At 41.3% G+C, this 21,070-nt stretch overlaps 1 protein-coding gene across 3 annotated transcripts; it reads left to right on the top strand.

Moving 5' to 3' along the window:
- Positions 1 to 4,029: 4,029 nt before the first annotated feature.
- Positions 4,030 to 20,426, top strand: klhdc8a (kelch domain containing 8A). 3 transcript variants are annotated; one of them, XM_072666382.1, is made up of 7 exons: positions 4,030 to 4,389; positions 8,120 to 8,245; positions 10,683 to 11,114; positions 13,776 to 13,940; positions 14,152 to 14,391; positions 17,328 to 17,429; positions 19,075 to 20,426. In XM_072666382.1, exons 3-7 carry the CDS (start codon positions 10,739 to 10,741, stop codon positions 19,275 to 19,277), a joined length of 1,086 nt encoding a protein of 361 aa, XP_072522483.1. In that variant the 5' UTR covers positions 4,030 to 4,389; positions 8,120 to 8,245; positions 10,683 to 10,738; the 3' UTR covers positions 19,278 to 20,426. The 3 variants fall into 3 exon arrangements, with proteins under 3 accessions (XP_072522483.1, XP_072522485.1, XP_072522484.1); XM_072666384.1 differs by having other exon boundaries at positions 4,031 to 4,389; positions 14,152 to 14,370; XM_072666383.1 differs by lacking the exon at positions 4,030 to 4,389 and adding an exon at positions 4,556 to 4,672.
- The last annotated feature ends 644 nt before the right edge of the window (positions 20,427 to 21,070 follow it).

Genomic DNA, 21,070 nt, shown 5'->3' on the forward strand with positions numbered 1-21,070 from the left:
TGTGATTACATGCATACATGTGATAAATATTGTGTATTGTAAAAATATAGTATTTTTACCATCGCCCAGCATTAATGTCAATGCGCAATATTAGGACCACAAATGTTAGGACCCCTGAATGTTTTATTCTATTTTTTTGTTTTAGTGATGTTTTATTCTATTTTTTTTTTACTAAAACATTTCAGTATCACAAACATATTTGTAATATTTTACAGGGCTCTCTGGGACTTTAATGAAAGACTGAATTATTTTTTTTTATTGAGTAAAAAAAAAACAGAAGAAAAATATGATAATACAAAGTCAATTAAACTTATATAAAGACATCTTTCTCACAATTATGACCAAGATCTAATGTTTTAATTCAAAATTCCACTTCTGAGTTCAGTCAACTGAGTGAATTTGGTGATACCATCACATTATAAGATAGATTAGATCAAATTCCTACCTTGAAATCCCTTGCAATTCAAATGCATCTGATCAGCTTTGATGATATGCTAAACCTGACTATGTGCTCAAGCGTTTATCTTTGCATCAGTTGATAACAGACCTTTGAAGGAGGTAGCCCAGCTTATGAAACGTGCTGTATTCTCAGTTTGATGGCAGATATTGCTACTGATTTAAAATTTTCACATATGCTGCCTTCAACACCTCCTTGGAAGTTCCTTCATAAGACTTTATAGGTCATAAGTACAACGTGATTTCTGATCAAGTAGTTTTGGTCAGAAACAGCATGAACACCCTGGGAAAATAAGGTTTTTTGTTTATGTTTGTTTTTCTGTAGCCAAAAACAGCAAGTTTATTTGGCATTACTGCAGCAAAATAATGAGCAGAGGAAGTGCATTAGGTGAGCAATGTTTTTCTCCAGAAACAAACATCTCTGGCATACAATCATATCCCCGTTTCGTGTAAAGATTTTAGCCTTCAGCGTTCATGTGTGACTGCTCAATAACTAAAATGCAAAAATAAAAAATATCAGCAGCCAGCGGAGTTATTTTTATTAACACAAACCAAACTCTGAAAAAAATGGAGATTGCCACTTGTAAATACGGCATTGTGGTGGTTTTATTGCTTATTTATTAACTTAAAGCCCACAAACACCGTATTTTCACTTAGGTAGCTAGCTTGCTGAAAAAAACAAAAGCTAAAGCTAAAATGGCGTCATGCGCTTTTTGTACTGCACAATTTATGTACTGAAATTTAGAACCATTTGTGTTTCAGCTATGGAATACATCACATCCTATAGATTTATAATGCATTATATTTTCTCTCATACTTTCATAACCAAACTATAGGGAGTAGGGGGCAAATCTGAACAGCGTCATAGCCGCTAATCCTACTAATACGGAAATGAGACATCCTAAAATGCAATGCAACAGTCCATATTGCATGTAAAAAAGCAAGCTAGGCATCGTTTACATTAAACCATCTGCCTTTTTTGTGAAAATGTGAACTATAAAATGCTCAGATACTAGCATTAGCTTTTAGCCAAGCTAAAAAACAAACAAATGCCCAGTTTGTGCTTCGATGCATCCAAGTTTAAGTCCCCCTTCTGTGAACAAAGGCACAATAAATGAGGTCACGTTTGCATACACCTATCTTATGCTAACCAAAAATGTAAACTGTAGAGAAAACAAACGACTGCAGGCAACGTGTGCTATGCCGCAGACATGGCAGCTAAACAAACTGCATGAACACACCTTCCAACAACGCATGTGATTGGTCGGTGCTAAAGAGGTGCTACTTTACGGCATACAACATCTTCCTCTGCCATTTGCTGCCTTTAAGTCCATGTCATAAGTTTGTTGTACAACGACTTTGGAGCTCGTAAGTACGACGTGATTTCTGCTCAAGCGGTTTTGTTTGGGAACAACATGAACACCTTGGGAAAAAAGCTTTCTTTGTTTACTTGTTTGTGCAAAGTATTTGTTTTGTCACATGTGGGTGGGAGTAAACCATAAAAAAATAGACTATAACCATTTATTTTTTTACAGTTATTAGCATTTTTATTGTCATGTCCCCAACTTGTAAAGTCTGGGCTCATCTAAAAATCCCAGATTTCCAACTCGTAAATATGACTTAGCATAAATATTGTGTATCGTGAAAATAATGTATTTTTACCATATCGCCCAGCATTAACGTCAATGCGCAATATTAAGACCTCGCTCCGAACATTATTAAGTGATGTTTTATTTTATTGTTTTCCTTTCCCTAAATTTTGCTGAATGTTTAATAAAACATTTTAGTATCACAAACATATTTGTAATATTTTACAGCGCTCTCTGGGACTTTAATGAAAGACTGAATTACTTTTTCATTGAGTAAAAAAACAGAATAATAATAATATAATAATACGTTCTGAGCCAATCAAACTTATATAAAGACATCTTTCTTAAAATTATGACCAACATCTAATGTTTTAACTCTTCCTCTACCATTTGCTGCCTTCAAGTCCACGTCATAAGTTTGTTGTGCAGAGTATTTGTTTTGTCACATGTGGATGGGAGTAAACCATAAGAAAATAGACTATAACCATACAGTAATATACAGTTATTAGCATTTTTATTGACATGCCCCCAACTTAAAGCCTGGGCTCATCTAAAAATCCAACTTGTAAATATGACTTAAATATATATGTAATGTATATACGTATAATAATATATGAGCATAAATATTATGTATTGTGAAAATAATGTATTTTTACCATATCGCCCAGCATTAACGTCAATGCGCAATATTAGGACCACGCTCCGAACATTATTAAGTGATGTTTTATTTTATTGTTTTCCTTTCCCTAAACTTTGCTGAATGTTTAATAAAACATTTTAGTATCACAAACATATTTGTAATATTTTACAGCGCTCTCTGGGACTTGAATTACTGGGACTGAATTACTTTTTCATTGAGTAAAAAAACAGAATAATAATAATATAATAATACGTTCTGAGCCAATCGAACTTATATAAAGACATCTTTCTTAAAATTATGACCAACATCTAATGTTTTAACTCTTCCTCTACCATTTGCTGCCTTCAAGTCCACGTCATAAGTTTGTTGTGCAGAGTATTTGTTTTGTCACATGTGGATGGGAGTAAACCATAAGAAAATAGACTATAACCATACAGTAATATACAGTTATTAGCATTTTTATTGACATGCCCCCAACTTGTAAAACCTGGGCTCATCTAAAAATCCCAGGTTCCCCACTCGTAAATACGACTTAGCGTTCATGTGCACTCGTCTCGCAAATGCGATTTTTACTACATGACTTAAAGGCAGCAATAGTACCCCCTGCAGTACTGGAGCACCCATACGCAATGGCCAAAATGAAACGGTACAGAAGGTGGATTACATGGCACGCAACCCTCATTAGCTTAGTTTAGCTAAAAGTACACCAAGGCCTTAACACTACTGTTGCACGAATGGGGTTTGATTATGGGGAAGAACACCTCATTATACCAACAACAGTCGTTGGGCAAAACACCCAACTCGACACCGACCTGTGTAGCATAATTCAATAATAAATTTGATCCAGATAAAAGAATGTGCCCAAGTACTCTAGATGTAGAAGAAGAAAAGTTGGTGAAAGAGTTGTGATTAGTCTTGGGGAGCCACTGCCCTGCTCAGCAACTATCCCCTGCCTCAACACATCTGACCCGGCTCATCAGTCAGTGATCAAACCCACCACTGTCTATGTTGCACCATGGTCCTGGAGGAACGTTGTTTCGTTTCACTGTGTACTCTGTATGTAGTTGAAATGACAATAAACCCACTTGACTTGACCATGATGTGGGTCAGGATTGCTGCTGGGGGGTATTGGGGGGTATTGGCAGAACATAGCTGTACCCAGGACTGCTGGATAAAAACACATCACACAGTGTTAGTGCTCACCCTGGCCGCAGAACATGCTCCTCAGAGTCAAAGTGACAGTGTTTTTAAGAGCAGTAGAGCCGTAAAGAGTGAAGCAGCACTGTAGCAGCCTACTTTCAACTTCACCAACAGCCTTTTTAGTTTCAGAAATGAGAGTTGGCTACACGCCTCATCGTCGGAGAAATTACAGTGACCCCCTCGTATGCCTGAGTGACGACGAGGCTGAGGGGATGAATATTTCAGAATGTGACCCAAATGAGACGGAAAGGGAGCGAAAAGACATGAGACTCGCTCAGCTGTGGCTGCGCAGGGAGGCAGTTTGCTGTCAAGCAGTCGCTTTCTAAGGGCACAAATGGCAGCAAGAGTGGAAAAAAAGAAGCCAGAGCAAAACAGAGAAAGCACACCGCGGAGAAGGGAGTGTCCTGCTTCTCGGGGCTCTTAGCGAGCGAGGACTCTTCAGCACACAGCCACGAGGAATCGCCCGAGGAGGAGAACGGAGGGGGGACCGTCTTTGAACGAAAAGTAAGTGGATTCGCGAACATTTCCAGACGTTCGAGTGGGTTTGGGGGGGCATGACGTTAGGATAATGTGTGTTTTTACGGCTGTCATGGATCCCTTACCGGAGAGTCGGACGGTGTCCGGAGTGAGTTACAGCGAGATCTGTGCGGAGTCGCTGCGGCGGCAGCCGTTAGAATGTTCGCGTGTTTGAAATTTAAATTTAAATCGCTTTATAACGGTTTTAACGGTCGCTTTGTGGCGCGTTATTTGTCAGCTAGCTGCTACTAGCCGAGATTTGGTTTCTGAGGTAAACCTGCACGCTAATGGTGTCTTTTTCCAACTTAAAGTTTCACTTTTGAATGTTTACTGACTGAATATTAGATACGCCGACCTTATTCGTTCGATGAAACGAAACGCCTCGTTAGCTAACCCGAAGGGCAGCCTTCGTCCCGAACAAGTTCTGAGTCTCTGGCAGATTCAGCATGTCAAACTTTTTGGCCGTGATGTCAGTGAAGGGTATGTGGACTGCATTATTCCAGCAGAAAGGTCACCGCCTCTTTATGCTGTCAGTCATAACGCCGTGGTCATTGAAATACAACTGATAAATGTCTGTTAAAGGTTACCCCACTTTGTAAGCAGGCTGTTAGCTATATTCCCTCCGAATTTTTAAAGAGGAAGGAAAATGATTTTGCCTTTTATTTTCCAGGCATTTCCTCCCCCAGTGTCCCACATCACTGATCATCTCTCGCACCTTGCTAGTCTTCAAGACTGAAATTGCTGTACTGTGCATATGTCCACCAACTCCAAATGTTAGCTGTCTGGTGCAGTCACAGCCTGCCAAGTTTCAGAGTCGAGCCTCAGTGATTTCCACTGCACTGGTCTCTAGAAATACCTCGGGGGAATAGCGGTTTCTGCTGATTGAGAATCCGTAGGCCTTAAAACTCATTCGTCTTGTACGAAGGCATTTCCATAGCAATTAGTTGTAAGGCCTTTGGGTTCGCACTTTAGAGAAACTTATCCCTGGCTCCCAGTTGTAATCTTCTTCCTGAATACTCACTCCATCCTTTTTCTCTCCTCCTCATTATGCTTCGGCATTTATATTCAAATGGGATCTCCAATAATTGAATCCAGGCCACGGCCTCGGACCGAGGGCCTTCAACGGGAGCCAGTTTGACAATTACTTTGATAAAGGTTTTAGATCAATAGTGCAGAACATCTTTGTCCAATGTTGATGACCTAGATTTCTATGCTGGGATATTTCTCAGTTCACCAAATAGTGAAAGTGCCTTTGACTTGATATAGCAGATTTCTTTTTTCTGTTGTCTTCAGCATTGTTTTCTTTTTGCAGGCTGTCACGTTACTGAAGTTACAGACCCACTTTCTGTAACACATCTGATTAGTCCACAATACCAAGCTCATGCATACTAATGCATCCTGCTCTGAGGGCATTCTTTTCAAATTAGACCTATCGCGCCGCTCATCTTTTCATGCAGGCGATGCTAACTGGCTAATTGTCTTCAGCGTTCAGCAAACTGCATTTGTTTTGGTAACAGACAGCCTGGGGTCTCGCCCCCTCCATATGCGGTGCTATGCCTAGTGATCATGTGAATATTTAATGTCCCACCCACGCAATCCTTGTAAAATGAACAAGTAGTAGGACGAGAACGTGGAAAACGGACGGAACTGCGCCTTCACCTCAAGAGAAATGAAACAATAACAACTGAAGTACTAGAGTACTAATGATGAAACGCATGCAGGCTCATTTGTACATGTGGATCACTGACAACGGAGCCGGCACCGAGTACTCCGTATCATGCACTCATGAGCTGGATGCAGGGTTGCTATGGAAATGATCTGCTCTGCTACAGTTGTCACTGACCCAGCACAACAAGCCAGCAACACAGTCCAACAAGAGCTCCCTTGCTCTTTGGTGTCATAACACTCCAAATATGGAAGTGGGGGTGGTGAATTCCAGCATCTTGAGTAGAATTGGGTCATGACATAATTTAGCAGCGTGTACGAATCCAGCTCGCTCGTCTTTTTTGCCACTGAAGTCAGATGTGCAGGCCTGAGAGTTCAGCCGCCCTGCTAAACAACTTACCTGAATGCTCCCGTATTCATTCCTCTGGAGTACTTTGCGGAAAAAAGTGCTGGGGAGCTATTCTGTCGCTTCTGTGTTGCTGCAAAAGAATCAATACCTCAACATCGCGGTGAGTGTGGCTTCCTCTTAATCAAAGCGTTACTCACCTCCGGGATGTAGAAAGGAAGAACTCCAAAAGCGCAGCCAAAACACATAAAAACCCGAACACTGTTGAGTCAGGCATTTACCTGAAAAACCGGGGACTGCAGATGAAAGCACGGCAGTTTTTGTTGCTGTCAGCGAATGGCCATTGTCCGTGTTGGATAAATCCTATAAAATAAAGTCAACTTGCCAGCGGCAGAGTTGAACTGGTCATGTCGTGCCGTTTGTTCAAACGGGCCGTGCGTTCTGACACCCCACATCAGCGGGCGGCACACTAATAAGGGATGTCTGACTGTAACAGCGTAATAGAAGGCAGACAGGAGTCCTCCTTACTGTGAAGTATGGATGTCTCATATTGACACTAAATGGAGTACAAAGAAAACCCATCACGCTGAAGAGGACTCTGTAGAACCACACAAAGCGCCGCACAGATAAACCAATAAAACCCACTGCTACCGTCCCCCGACTGCAGCGCTCTGATTGAGAAGTGCACGCGTGTGGATTCAAGAGTAAGCAGTATTTGAGGACTGGGAGGCTAATTAAATGGAAGTCAATAAACGGGTGCCTACTGTGGAGCGCGGACCCAAGAGGCGAGGACGACAAAAGCACTTTAACTGCTGCATTCAACGAAAGCCCATTGGATCGGGCATATTAGCTAATAGCTAATAGCTGAGCTAAAGGATTATATTAGGCCCAAAGTTAGGTCTAAGTTATGAAAAGGGTGGGGGTACTAACTAACTAATTAAAAGTTTGAAAGGGATACGAGCTGATTGTAAATGACTTCCGTGGGCGCTCATAGGCCTACTGTTGATCTCAAGCTGTTCGAGCAGTTAATTAAAAAAAAAGAGAGAGAGAGAGAGAAAGAAGTGGCGAAGCAAATCGGTTACAGATTGCAATTAATGTGCTTTGCGAGGCATGCCAGGAGAAAGCAATTCCGCTTCGTTAACTAGAGAACGCCTGCCCCGGTCGAAGGAAAGAAAAACAGTGGTCCTTATTTATTTGTTAATCCATTATTAAAACTAAACTAGCCATGGCTTCCGCACCGACGCAACGCAGAGCGCGAGAGAAGGAGAGAGAAAAATGAGGCCTTCTCTTTGTTTCTATGGCAACCCACCTCTGCATAGTTCGGGGAGAGGAACAGAAAAGGAGTCAGGAGAAAACGTCTCTCTTTCCTTGAGATTCCTTTTATGTCGCTGTCTCCTGGCGGATGAAACGTACGACAGCTCGCCATTAAACGATCTTGGAGATAGTAAAAGTCTGCGGTGAATGGCTGGGACCTCAACACAAAGGGAGGCCATGAAGAGCAGAGGGGCCAGACCCAAGGGGACCTGCATATGCTCATCTGCCTCTTTCTTGAAAGTCAATTTGCATCTGAAAATACCCCCAGATACTGTACCCTCTTCCCCTTTTCGGTATTAACGCTATATATTTCTGTCTCCGTTGATAAGCCCTTCCCGTGAAAAGCTTTGAAACCTTTGAAACGATAATAAGAACTTTTTTTTTTTTTTACAGGTCTGACAGAACATCAGCAGCTAATTGGATGAGGGTCCATTTCTCCGGATTGGAAACGACTTTCTTCTAAGAGCGGATTAAAAGCTCCGTGTCCTGTCAGCCGTTGGACCTGTGGCGGTGTTACGGGTTAGGAAATGAAAATGGCAGTCTTTCTCCCATGCAGGAAGAGACAGGAGGATTTAGTGTATGAGAGAGAGAGAGAGGGAAAGAAAGAGAGAGAGCCCACCTCATTTACAGCATGATTGAGCTTGATTAAGTGCTCGCCACTTCCAGGAGTCCCCACATACTTAACACTCTCTCACTCAATCACCAGAGGCCCAGAGCACTCCACCTGTAATAAGCTAGTCAAATCATTATTACAGTACAATTAGATGGCTCACAATGCAAAGACGGCCGCCAAACGCGTCTATTCGGTAATCAAGTTTTTCGGCGAAGCCCTTCGGGGACCAGCCATCTGCCTAAAAGGCGAAGACTGACGCGAGATGTTGCCGTTGGGGGAAAAGAAAATGGAGGTTCGCCTCTTGTGTTTACACGTAACCGAGCCCCCGTGTAGCTGTTTCGCTGCCTCAGTAGGCAAGGTTCAGAGCCGAACACGGCATCTAATATTAATTAGGTTTGACTTTGATGAGTGCCGAAGCCCGGTGCCATGTCATGCTAACAGAGAAAGGGTCTCTGCTGAAATGGCGGTGCTGTGATGAGAAATCTATGACGCTTCTCGCTGGTTTGCATAAGGGCTTGGTGGAATTAGCGTATTCCTTTGATGGCTCTCCTTGTAGGTGTCCTTGCGAGGGGGGAAACAAGGGAGTCGTTGCTTAGTGTAAGCAAGGGAATAAGGGAGATGTGAGGGAGGTGGAAAAGGTGGTTGCTTGGTTACTGATGGATGCTAAGCTGTGGTACAACAGCCCACTTCAAGCTAATTGTGTACACAGCTGAAGAGGGCCACAGCAGAACAGCCGTGCAAAATCGATTGCATCAACAGCCATGCTGTTCTAGGCTCTCTCTCTCGCTTTCTCCTTCACCATGTCTCTCCCTCTCCATCTCTTTTTGTGTGTGTGTGTGTGTCACTTCCTCTCCACTTGAATAAAAATAGGAAATAGGTGGTGAAAAAAAATGAGCAGTGGAATAATTCGGATGCTCTGAAGTGTGGAGGGAATACAGTCCATTGTAGTAAGACGTGGTTCTGTCACAGTTAGTAAAATATTGACTTATCGATTTAGTGCCATGGTATTTGTCTATAGCTGTTCAATATTGTTAGGGACAGGCACAGACCTTCTAAGCAATGGTTTCTAAGCTAAATATATAGGGTTTTCTTTGCATGTACTGTGATGTATGGGATAAATATGGACATAGTACTTTATGTGGTAAATGATACACTTATCAAATCAAATTGATTTGTATAGCGCTTTACAACTGTTGTTGTCACAAAGCAGCTTTACACAATCAGTAATTAGTAACTTAGACCCTGTCAACATGCATCCGGATATGTTTGGAAGCGTAGGTGTTTCAGCATTAAAAAACTAGGCCTTTTATTAAAAATGAATCTAAGCCAACATTCGAAACCAACCTCTAATCTATGTGCTCTTGCCCAAGTTGATTATTTCTTTTTGTTTTATTCTGTTAATTCTGTAAAAAAAAATTTCTCACTGTGTGTTTATGCACATACTGTTGCTGGTGAAGTCACTTGACTCAACCCCTTTCCAGTCTGCAACATGGAGGATAACATAAATACAAAGACAACTGAGAAACTTGAGCCGCTTGTATAATCATTCTTTATTCATAATCGAGTTAAAATGTTGATTTGATCGTGAAACTGATTTATGGCCATATTGCCCAGCATTACCGTTAAAGCTTGTGTGAACATGCCAGCCTGTTGGGAGGGGGCTGCTAACGCCTTACAAAGTTTGATGCCCAAAATGAAGTGCAACAGCCAAAACAGACCTGAATACAACGCATCTTAAAACACAAAAAAAGCTTAAAATTGGAGGGACAAGCATTGCCATGGTGACGCTGCTATATGTGCGGACAGGGCCTTAGTACACAATTAAACACTACAGCATAGAAAGTGACTAAATACTGCAATTCTTATTGCTATTATTATTATTATTATTATGCTGGATGCCAAATAATGCTTTGAATGTGTTTAAACAAGGGCTGTTTGTTTGTTCTTATGATTATATGTAAATGTGCAAATACTAACAGATTACAGTGGCCATTGTTTGCAGTGGATATTTTACAAGTGAAATCATTTTAAATCTAGTCTTTGAGATTGTTGCAAGAGTGTGATTGAACTGTCTGTAGTCTATGAATGCTCTGGTGCGCCAAATTCAATGTTTTTATTAATACCTTTAAAAAAAATCCAGCACAGAAATACAGTTCTAAATCTGTAGAGTCCGCCCTCACAGATTTAGTTCTATTATCAGCAAGAAGTATTCTAAGGGGAGTTAATTAGTCAGTCCACATAGTATTTTAGCTGCAAAGACATTTCAGTGATCCAACAAACCTGTAAGATTTTTCCTAACTTGGCCCTACTGACACCTTTCTCTCTTTCGCTTCATCCCTTCAGCCTGCTGGTGAAGGCTCTTTCTTGCTGCTGAGAAGTCCTTGTGGTCGGTCGGGGCAATGGCAGTGCCCTCGGCCCATGAGTTCCACTGGCAGAGCCTAGCTCGCCTCTCAAGCGGGCGCGTCTACCACTCGCTGGCTGAGGTGGGGGGTCAGCTGTACATGCTGGGCGGCTGTGATGCTGCCGGAAGACCCACCAGCTCTCTGGAGCTCTACTCTCCAGAAGTAGACCAATGGGTCAGCCTACCTCCCATGCCCACTGCCAGAGCTGGGGCTGCTGTGGCCGTCCTAGGCAAACAGCTCCTGGTGGTGGGAGGAGTGGGGAAGAACCAGCACCCTCTGAAGGTTGTGGAGGTGTACAACACGGAAGAGGGCAAGTGGAGGAAGAGATGTTCGCTGAGGGAGGAACTGATGGGAGTCGCCATCACTGTTAAAGGTGGTTTAAGCAATCTTAGTTCAATTTCAGTGATGTAAATCCTCTTTCCTAAAACAATAGGCTAAGCTCTGAGTTCAATAACCAACGTCCAGTGACAGCTGAATAATGGTCCAACCCTTAGAAGTCGGTTGAAAATACAATAATTTATTCCAGTAAATACATGTAATCTACATGCTTACTGTATAGAATTCATCAAATTTACACCCAATTTACCTTTTGCATTACCACTCAGCTACCAGCTCGGTTGGTGTTGCGCAACAGAAAACACCACTACCTTCCAGTGCACTACCACACGATGTGGGAGACTAGGGTTTGTGACTTTGCTGCGCTACACCAATAAGAATGCTTGGGCAAGACTCGTAACCCTACATTGGCCCACTTCTGTAATACAAGTAACCTTGTAAGTCACTCAGGATAAGAGCATCAGCTAAATGCCATGAATGTAAATGTAAATCATATCCCCACTTAGCTCCACTAGTTCAGGGACTGTATGCACTTTGCACATTAACTGGAACTCCCTCTACTGTAACTAAGCTGTGTACTGTTCTCTCTACCTGAACAGCAGCTGCTATACTCATTACTGCACTGCACACCTTGTTTACATATGTAATGCTGTTTATAACACCAGACTACCGTACCTCAGCTTTTACTTTTCCATTTACCCACACACACAACACATCACTGGTCTACATATTTATTCCATTTGACTATTACAGAAATTTAGTTTGCACCTTAATCACCCAGGCTTGATGCACATATTTGTATATTTTTGTATTTATTATCTTTTGTACTTATTGTTCATTCACCCTGTCTCGTGTCTGGTCTATTTGTCCTTGCACTATTGTACCACATCATTACTGCACCTGAGACTTAACAGTGTTTTGTTGTACTGCACAACCCTGTATTAGTATAATGACAATAAAGTTGAATTGAATTTAATTGTATGGGTAGCCCAACAGGGAACCAGAACATTTTGGCCTCGGGTTCCATGTTGGCCCCACATATATGGATATATGTGGATATATACTGGCCCACCAGGGTCAGTGATGGGACCAGGAGGGATTAAAAATGGGCCCTTTCTGGGATTGTACACTAAACATGGAGCCTATATGGGACCCAAGTGAGATTAAGGTGGGCTGTAACAATGAGGGCCATTTGGGAAGTTCAACTGGGTCACAATAAAAACATATGTACAAGCCCACTCAGAGCTCAAGCCAACCTGGAACCCACCTCACGCACTTTTCATCAAATTTAAATCATAATAAAATATTTCCAGTAAAGTATTTTCCATTTCATGTGGTATTGAATCTGCTCTTTTGACATACAGTACAGTGCAGACGTTTTAAGCAGCTAAGCACATTGCTTATCTCTGAAATAATAGTAATGTTTTTGCTCATAAGACTTCTAATATTCACAGATAACAAAAACATTTGCATATTATGGAAGATTCTCTGCTTCTTTTAATAAGCTCCATGTGGGAGCTGTTTAATACTGTACCGGACTCAGAATGTAGTCGGTAGAATGGGCTGTTCAATACAAAGATTCAACTATTCCTTCATATATTTGTTCCCCATATGGGAACATATTTATGAGCATTTAAAAATCAGATAAGACATACATATACATATGATGAAAGATTGCAGACTATTTAAATTACAGACATGTAACGGTTAGGCTGCAATATGGATTTGTGGAATATTGAGACAGACAACAGCTTGTATTTATGGTATTTAATTATTTTATTTTGAGTTTACCCATTAAAATAGCTTCTTCAGCAGGGTCAGCCCACTTCTTAATTTCTCATTAAACATAAAAACCTTCATAAATAAACAAAATTAACAATAGAAGGTAGGCCTGAGAGATATTTGCAGCATCGCTCGCTTCTGAAATAATAATTTCTTGTCTTCTACAGGCTTATTAGATGACTGTGTTTTGTAACTAAATGTAAACAATCTTAGATGTAAACAAATAAATAATCAAACTAAACAACAAACAGCTAACAGGTCTAAACCAGAAGATTATGACAGGCTATGCATGTAAACTTACTGTCTGTGTTAAATCGCAAAACCAGATCGCTGGAGAACGGCTGCTTATTGCAACTTACCCGTTTCCAGCGGTTTGCCATGTTTGATGCTGTTGAATGATGAGCGAATTCTTGTAGAGTTTGCATTTAAGTTTGTTAGGATCCTCCTTCAGAAGTGAGAAATGTCTCACGTAGATTTTCTTCTAGCAAGCACGCCAGATCGACCCGCTAGAATATTTTTAAAAATATATTTACGATCCCCATTATTGATAAGTGGAAACCTTGTGCATGTTTGTAAGCGCTTTGTAAGCATTTTCATCTATTTTTGTTATGAGCAAAATTTTTAGATTGGGATTTGCATTTTTAGGCATTTTGTATTTTTTGATCGTTTGTAAGCATTGCTGTTAAAAAAGTTACTTTGGCTAATAATAAGGCATCTAAAATGTATTATCATCAGGAATCAGTATATATATGTGTTAAATATAGATGGCAGAAAGCCTGTGATCAAAGCTTCAGGCCGTATTTTAGTCAGGGTCCACATGGCCCAGTCTGCTCTACCGGGCTCCTTTTGTGCTTTGTTAGTTTGGTTGTTAGAACAGAAGAAGGTAAAACTTTGTCCTCTCTTTGCATCTGATCAGATGGCAGAGCTTTTGCTGTTGGTGGAATGGGAGCAGACCTCCTGCCCAGAAGCATTCTGCAGCAGTATGACCTTCGCAAGGACGTCTGGGCCCTTCTGCCCCCCATGCCCACTCCCCGCTATGATACCAGCATCTGCCTTCAGGGATCCAAGATATACGTAGCAGGTTGGTTGGAGAGTGTGCGTGTATGTGTGGCTATAGAACTGTCGAAGCGTTGCAGAGACTGTCTATTTTGTGAGTCGGTGTGTCTCCCTCCACCTGTCAGAGCATTTCAAGGATGTCTTGTGTGTGTGCGCGCGTGTGTGTGTGTGTGCATGCGCATGCCGATCCCTTCCTGCTTGTCAGCCTACTTGACTGAAAATCTCTTGCCCTCCAGGTGGGCGTCAATGTAAGCGTTCGGTGAAAGCTTTTGAAGTCTTTGACATGGATAGCCGCACCTGGTCCTCTTTACCCAGCCTGCCCTGTAAGCGGTCCTACTCTGGGGTGCTGTGGGATAGCACCGGGCGCCTCTGCTGGCTGGGAGGGCTTCGGCTAGGAGGAATCCATCAGAGCTCAAAGTTCACAAAGAACGTCAACATCTTTGACCCCAGCCAGGGTACTGTATTTGGCACAGCTGGTAAAGTATCAAAGAAACAAAAGTTTGAAACCGAAAGGCTTTAGGGCTTTTCAAATCATCTCTTATTTTCTGTATTGTATGAAAATGATTACGAAAATATTAGGCTTTTGATTACATCTATATTTGACATTTCAAAACTGTGTTTGCAGTCTTTTGTCTTGAAATAGAATTTGGATATTTTTTTTGGATGAATAATGTGCATGTTGTGGAGTCACATGACTAAAAGAAAAAGACATTTTTGATTAATGGCCAGTCCTACCTGAAAGTACAGGAAAAAAAGTTTTTTTATTAAAAAATATTTAACATATTGATATATCTTCTTTCAAACATGGCTATAGATAATGGTAAAATATTATAATTTGACAAAAAAATTAAAATGCCAATTCCTACTGAGGAGAACATAACAATACCCTATGCCCTCATAGCTGGCATTTCCCTCTTTGGCTAAAATTACCATCAACTGAGCGAAAGTTTTTTCCACTCTTCCAAACAGAAATCTTTCTGTTGTTTGAGAGATGATGTTTGAGAGGTTACTAACTTGCACAATCCATTTCAAATCACCTCCCAGCATCTCAAAAGAATTAGGATTTGGGCTTTGACTTGGCCATTCCGAAACTCTCCAGTTTTTTCTTTTTGAGCCATTTCTTGGTGGATTTACATGCATTGTCTTGGTGCATGGTCCACTTCTGCTACAGCTTCAGTTTTTGGACAGTCTCATATTTTCTTCAAGCACCCTCTAATACAATAAAGGCTTCAGCTAGGCCCTGCTGCATCAAAGCAGTCCCAAACCATGGCACTTCCACCCCATTCTTCACAGTCATAATGAGGTTTTTGTGTCCATTTGTTTAAATATGTTTCACATTTTTTCACATGACTGTATATTGCTACATCCCTAAGAAGTTTTTCTCTAGTTCTCAACTTTAAGAAGAAAATACATCTAGAAATCTAATATCTCAGGTGGCTGAAAGACCATGCACAACTACTGCACATCTTTATTAGCATTTAGAGATAACTCTGCCCTTTTCTATTCAATTTCGATTCAGATTAACTCAAAATAGAAAAAAAGATGATGGGAAGAAACAAGGTGTGACAAAATGTAAGGCCTACTGAAATGAGTTATTGATTTCTCCGCAGGTACTTGCTTCTTGGTTTTCTCTCCTACCGTTTCCGTTCAAATACGATCATTTCTAATCAGGCTCACCAAACGAGAAAATTGCACGTAAACCTTTTTTTCTCCCTAAAGCCCTCAAGGTACTCAAAAGAATAAACCTACAATCCAGGGAGGGGAAGGGGGATGGGGGACGGTCATTTTCAAACCTTCTGCTCTTTGCACACACTACAGTAATAAATCATTTATCTTTTTTTAATTATTCCATTACCGCCGCGTGTGTCACTCAACAGGTGTTGGAGGCGCGCGCAGAGGGAGTCTGGGAGATTAAACCCTGATATCTAATTTCCCTCGGCCTGGAACCGCCGACGGCAATAAAAACCCCCTTCGCACAAGTCTCCCAATCTAATATAACCAGCCGATACGATCTGGGTCTGCATTGCGGAGACGGCAGGAGGGCGTTTCAGCGATGCTATTCAGAACCAGATTGCTATCCCTTATTCACAGAGCTGTAGCTCTTTTTAGCTCATCCTGATCGAGTCCATCTGTTCAGCCGTCTTCACGCAGCCTGGCGTGGAGATAGTAAGGTTCTCTGGAAAAATCACACTCCATAAGCAAGATGGATGTGTTCTTTATTACAAAGCCCATTTTAATGCCACATATCTACTAATTAAGCTGTAGGCTTACACAGAGCGGCATGGTGTATTAGCAGACAGAGCTGTACTGTGTGTGCAGTGTAATACAGTGTCTCCACCAGTTATTAATGGACCAACTTTTTAATTTGTTGAGTTGGTTTTCCAAGAAATCGCTCCACCTTGCAAAACAAAAGCCACAGGATGTTGCCAACCACAGAGTAAGCCTAGGTTGCCAAGAACTGCAATCAATATTCCGTCCAAAGTTGCCATGCTTCTCCTTTCACTGTCAAGTTGGACTCCACAGCCGAGAGCCAACCAATCAAGCCAAACTGATTAATTTACTCAAAAAGCAAACGGGGACAGTTGGCTACGCTCAGGTTAGCATCCTGAAGAGTAAGGCTTGGCTTTGTTAAGAAAAACAGTCTTGGGAAAGTCATTAGGCCTAGGATTGCTCTACTACAGCTGCAGCACGCCAGGATGCAGCGAAAACTTATGCCGGCAATATAGGCGAAGAAGCCTAAAAAGCAGGCCCAAATGGCTTTAAGCTCTGGCATCTTTCAAGCAATCATCACTGCTCTGTAGCTGTTTCATTGGCTTTTGGCTTGGAGGGCTGCTTTTTGGCAGACGAAATCGAATGGGAAGTGTAAATAATATGCCAAATTAATGTTCTACATCTGTGACATGCAGGGGGCAGAGAAGCCCAGCTCTTCCTCCTCAATGCAATTAAAGTGTTCTGACTCAGTGCTTTTCTGCAAAATTGTCCTTATAGTCATTATTGCAGGCATCAGCTTAGCTATTAGCGCTGCCGCAAATGGAATCCGTTCTGTCAGCTCTAATCGAGAAGTAAACAGAGCCTAATCTTGAGCCTCCTCCCCGACAGGAGTCTGCACACGCTCCAAAGACACACATTTTAATTCACGACACATATTCTACAACACTTTCTGGACAGGTTTTATTCATAAAGGTTGCTGAGATTAGCTTTGTCAAAAAAGGAAGCTTAGCATTGTATATAATAAAGCTTCATATGTAGCTTTTGGAAAACCCTTTTTTACAAATGAATCTTAAATTTCTGCATTGACAAATAAGTAAGGAAGCTTAAGCTTACATTTAGTATAGCATATTGAGAGACTTTTCATTCTGCTATTTTTATAAAAGTGATTGTAGCGTAAAGACGTGTTGTAATGTTCCTGCAGGATCCTGGATGAGGTCTGAAGACACAGTTTCCATGAAAACCAAGCGGGCAGACTTTGCAGCAGCCATAATACGAGGAAGGATGGTTGTGGCGGGGGGACTGGGTATGTCACACTTGCAAAGACTGAAAAAACACACTCTTGGACACTGCAAACAGTTGCTACACTCTAGGGGAATAGCGAGATTACAGTATGTTACACTGAAATACACAGATTTGCAGATATCATTAGTATCACTAAAAATTAGAGATCTGGGGCTGATTTGCTAAAAATGGCACTAATTACAGACAGTCTACCAACACTTTTCACTGGTGGGGGTGGCCAGTGTTATGTGTTATTGCCACATTTCTTTACATGTAAATATACACAGACGTCTCTTTTTAATTAACATTTAGCCAGTGCAGTAAAAAAACCCATGGCTGGCTAATCTTTGCCAGGTAGGAGGACAAATACTGTAACATTGTTATCTGTCAGTTTTAAGTTCAAATTGTAAAATATTAGATTACAATAATGACATTATTATTTCTTAAGATATCGACATAGGAAGACAATAAATCAGACAGTAAGACACTGTTTCAACAACAACGGTCAAAAATAAAAGTCATTATTTGACTTTCTGTTTTGAAGCACCTGTTTATTTGTGGCTGCTATGATCAGCTAAAGCCATGCAATATTATACAATCCCTGTTTAATTTCACTCAGAGCATCCTATTCATTTGGGAATTGCATAATTTTGAACTGAGTTTAAGTTCTTGGCTACGTGCAGTGCATGAAAGCATGGCTGTGACATTTCTGCAACAGACCCTACCATGTAATAAAGTAACATGGGGCTTATCTAATGCAGCACAGCCAAAAGATTTTTTCCATACATACTTTTAACAATAGTTTAGAAAAGAAAACCTGTCAAATCTCTGTGCAGGTATAAGCCTACTCTTAACACACTTTTATGGGTGGCAAGTATACTTAGAGTATTAGGAAATAGCCTTACAATAACCTCCTCTCAGTGTTTTGCGCTTACAAATAGGGGTGTTGGTCAAATATCACATATCACAAACAGAAGATATGGTCAAATATTATTATAATATTCTAAAATTCTAATATTAGAAGGAAAAAACAATCCTAAACAGGAAAATGATGACGTAATCCAACCAGGTCCTGTTCTACCTGTTATACAGCAAAGCACCAAAAGACTACTGTCTTGGGACAGTACTGGGAGATTATCAGTTTTTTTTTTTCAAATTCTTATAAATCACTGTTGTTCAAGTACTCTCCCATATTGAGTACAGTGATTCATAGTCAGAATCTGCAGCGTTTAATCTAATTAAACAGCACTAATTACACACTGTAATGAAATGTGCTGTTGGTCATTGTTCTTTGAGCACTGACGATATTCACAATACCCTTGCTTGTATCATGATAACATAATTTATCACAATTTCAATAAAATACCGCCATATTTCCCACCCCTACTGACAAATGCTTATGAAAGGAGGCAAAAGCCCTGAAGAACCACAACTGCCCCTTTTCATGTTATTGTTAGTGCTAACGGGTCATTGGTAATCTTTAAAATGAGTCATTTTTAACACAATGATGTAAAACATTAGTAAATGTGTATGAGTAATCATGCACCGATAAGCCATAACATTCAAACTGTCACGCTTATGCCCCCAAAATACCTCTGACCCATCTACTGACCCCTTTACTGTATTGTAATCATAAGTCATGTTTGTTACCTGTATGCTCTCCATAGGTCATCAGCCTTCAGTGCTGGACACCGTTGAGGCCTTCCATCCTGAAAAGAGGAAATGGGAGAGCCTGGCACCCATGGCAACCCCCCGCTGCTCCGCCTCCACCATCGTGATCCGTGACCGCCTGTTGGTGGTGGGAGGCGTCAATCAAATCCCAAGCTCAGCCCACGAGATTCTTTACGTGAAGGAGGAGGAGATTCTTTAGCCATGCACGCCCGTAGCCAATGCGAAGTTGCCTTTAGCAAGTCAGTAGAGTGCTGAACAAGCTAGCCTATCGTAGAGAATCGGCCATGCTACTTTTGTTATTAGGAAGATGATGCCATCATCCAACCAGGTCCTGTTCTACCTGTTATACAGCAAAGCACAAAAAAGTCTTGGGGCAGTAATGTTTTTTTTGTTTTGTTTTTTGGGGTTGTGGTTGTTTCGTTAGCTCCTATTGTCGTGCTTTACCACACACACACACAACTATAGCAAGGACAATCCACTCCTGAAGTCTTACCATGTAGGAACGTGACGAGTAGATGTAGACGGAGTACGAGCATGTGAGATTTTAGAAGCTGTATACTGTACGTATACCTCACTGATTTGTATGTGGATTCTGTGTCTTAAGAGACATTTGCAGGGTATTTTTTGTAGCTACACACACAAACTGTCAGATTGCCGACACCCTCGATTCGTCGTGAGTGCTCCTTCTGCAAAGTGGCATTTTGTTTTCTTCTCACAAAGTGAGGTTTATAGCCAGAACAGGTACACAGTTGAGGTAGCCTAATCGTGTTACTTGTTGTGTCAGCTGTTTTTTGTGCCTGCGGTTTCGTGCGAGACGTATTGTAATGAATTGTGAATTTTGCTCCTTAGGATATGAGTATCTGACTGTTTCCGAGTTCTTCTCATCTCATCAGATATAGATTCAGTTTAATTCACACTTCGCAGTCAGTATGTCTAGGGCACGTGCCAAGTAATTTATACGAAGCAGTTGCGTTGTAATATGTGCGTATATATACACAATATATATGTATTTGTGAGCGGTATACTGTATATGGTCCGAAGGCAGAACTAATTTATTAGTTATTGTTCGTGCAGAAAGAAGATGCTTTGTACAGAAAAGTATTTACTGAATGTATTACTGTGGTACGTTAAGATAAGCTTGAGTCTGCAAGGAAAGGCTCACCTCAATGCACTTAAGTTAAATAAGAAGCAGTCAGCGAAATCAGCCACCATTTCACTTTTGCTAAGCAAAGAAGCATCAAGGAGAAGAGCAGCAATAAAAGTCCAGCACAATGTAACAAAATCTTGGTTCTCTTGTCGAGAGGAGTGCACTGTTGCATTTCAGCCATTAAAGAAACCACATTTCTCATGTAGGTCTCTGAATCTTCATTTTTCAGCTGTTAACCCTTTCTCAAGTGCGTTCTGACTATATCTAATGGTGCACCCAGAGGGAGTTTTCTGTAACTGCACTTTTTAAGGTGGAAAAGATCATTATTGCATTTTAAGCATGCGCTGTATGTTGTGGAAAGACTAATTAGGAGGCTGCTTTAAGTGAATGAATTATAGGTGAATGAATTATATGATAGGATTGTGGGTTCGATGCCAGGGCTCGGCAAACTGCCGCAGTTGGGCCCTTGAGCAAGGCCCTTAACTCTCTCTACTTCCCAGGCTGTTCTCTGGGTGTCTTCACTGCATGTATAGGGTCCGACACAAGTGGTAAGTATGGATATCATGGCCTTTTGAAGCTGAATGTCTAGATCCCACAGGAACCATACTTGTGAAAGGGTTAAAAGCGAAGGTGTGCATCTGCAAAAGGCCTCAGTTGACCTCTGCTGCTCTTTCTTTCGTCTCCTTTGATTTAATCATGTCAAGTACATGGTGCTCTCTCCCTAATCTTGGCAGGCAAAGTACTTGACTGTGAGTGAGTGTAGACTCCAAAGTCCTGGCCGTGGGGTTTATTTGTCTCTATTGATTTTTCTCACCTCTGTTGGTTTGCAGAGGTGAACGGCTCGC

The sequence above is a fragment of the Salminus brasiliensis genome, chromosome 21, assembly GCF_030463535.1.
Source record: "Salminus brasiliensis chromosome 21, fSalBra1.hap2, whole genome shotgun sequence".
NCBI lineage: Eukaryota > Metazoa > Chordata > Actinopteri > Characiformes > Bryconidae > Salminus > Salminus brasiliensis.

What these genes read in the sequence shown, in the direction of transcription:
- klhdc8a (XM_072666382.1), top strand. Translation starts at nt 10,739, where the DNA reads ATGGCAGTGCCCTCGGCCCATGAGTTCCACTGGCAGAGCCTAGCTCGC. An exon ending in AGTCGCCATCACTGTTAAAG is followed by an intron (nt 11,115 to 13,775) that starts GTGGTTTAAGCA and finishes GCATCTGATCAG; the next exon opens with ATGGCAGAGCTTTTGCTGTT. An exon ending in TACTGTATTTGGCACAGCTG is followed by an intron (nt 14,392 to 17,327) that starts GTAAAGTATCAA and finishes ATGTTCCTGCAG; the next exon opens with GATCCTGGATGAGGTCTGAA.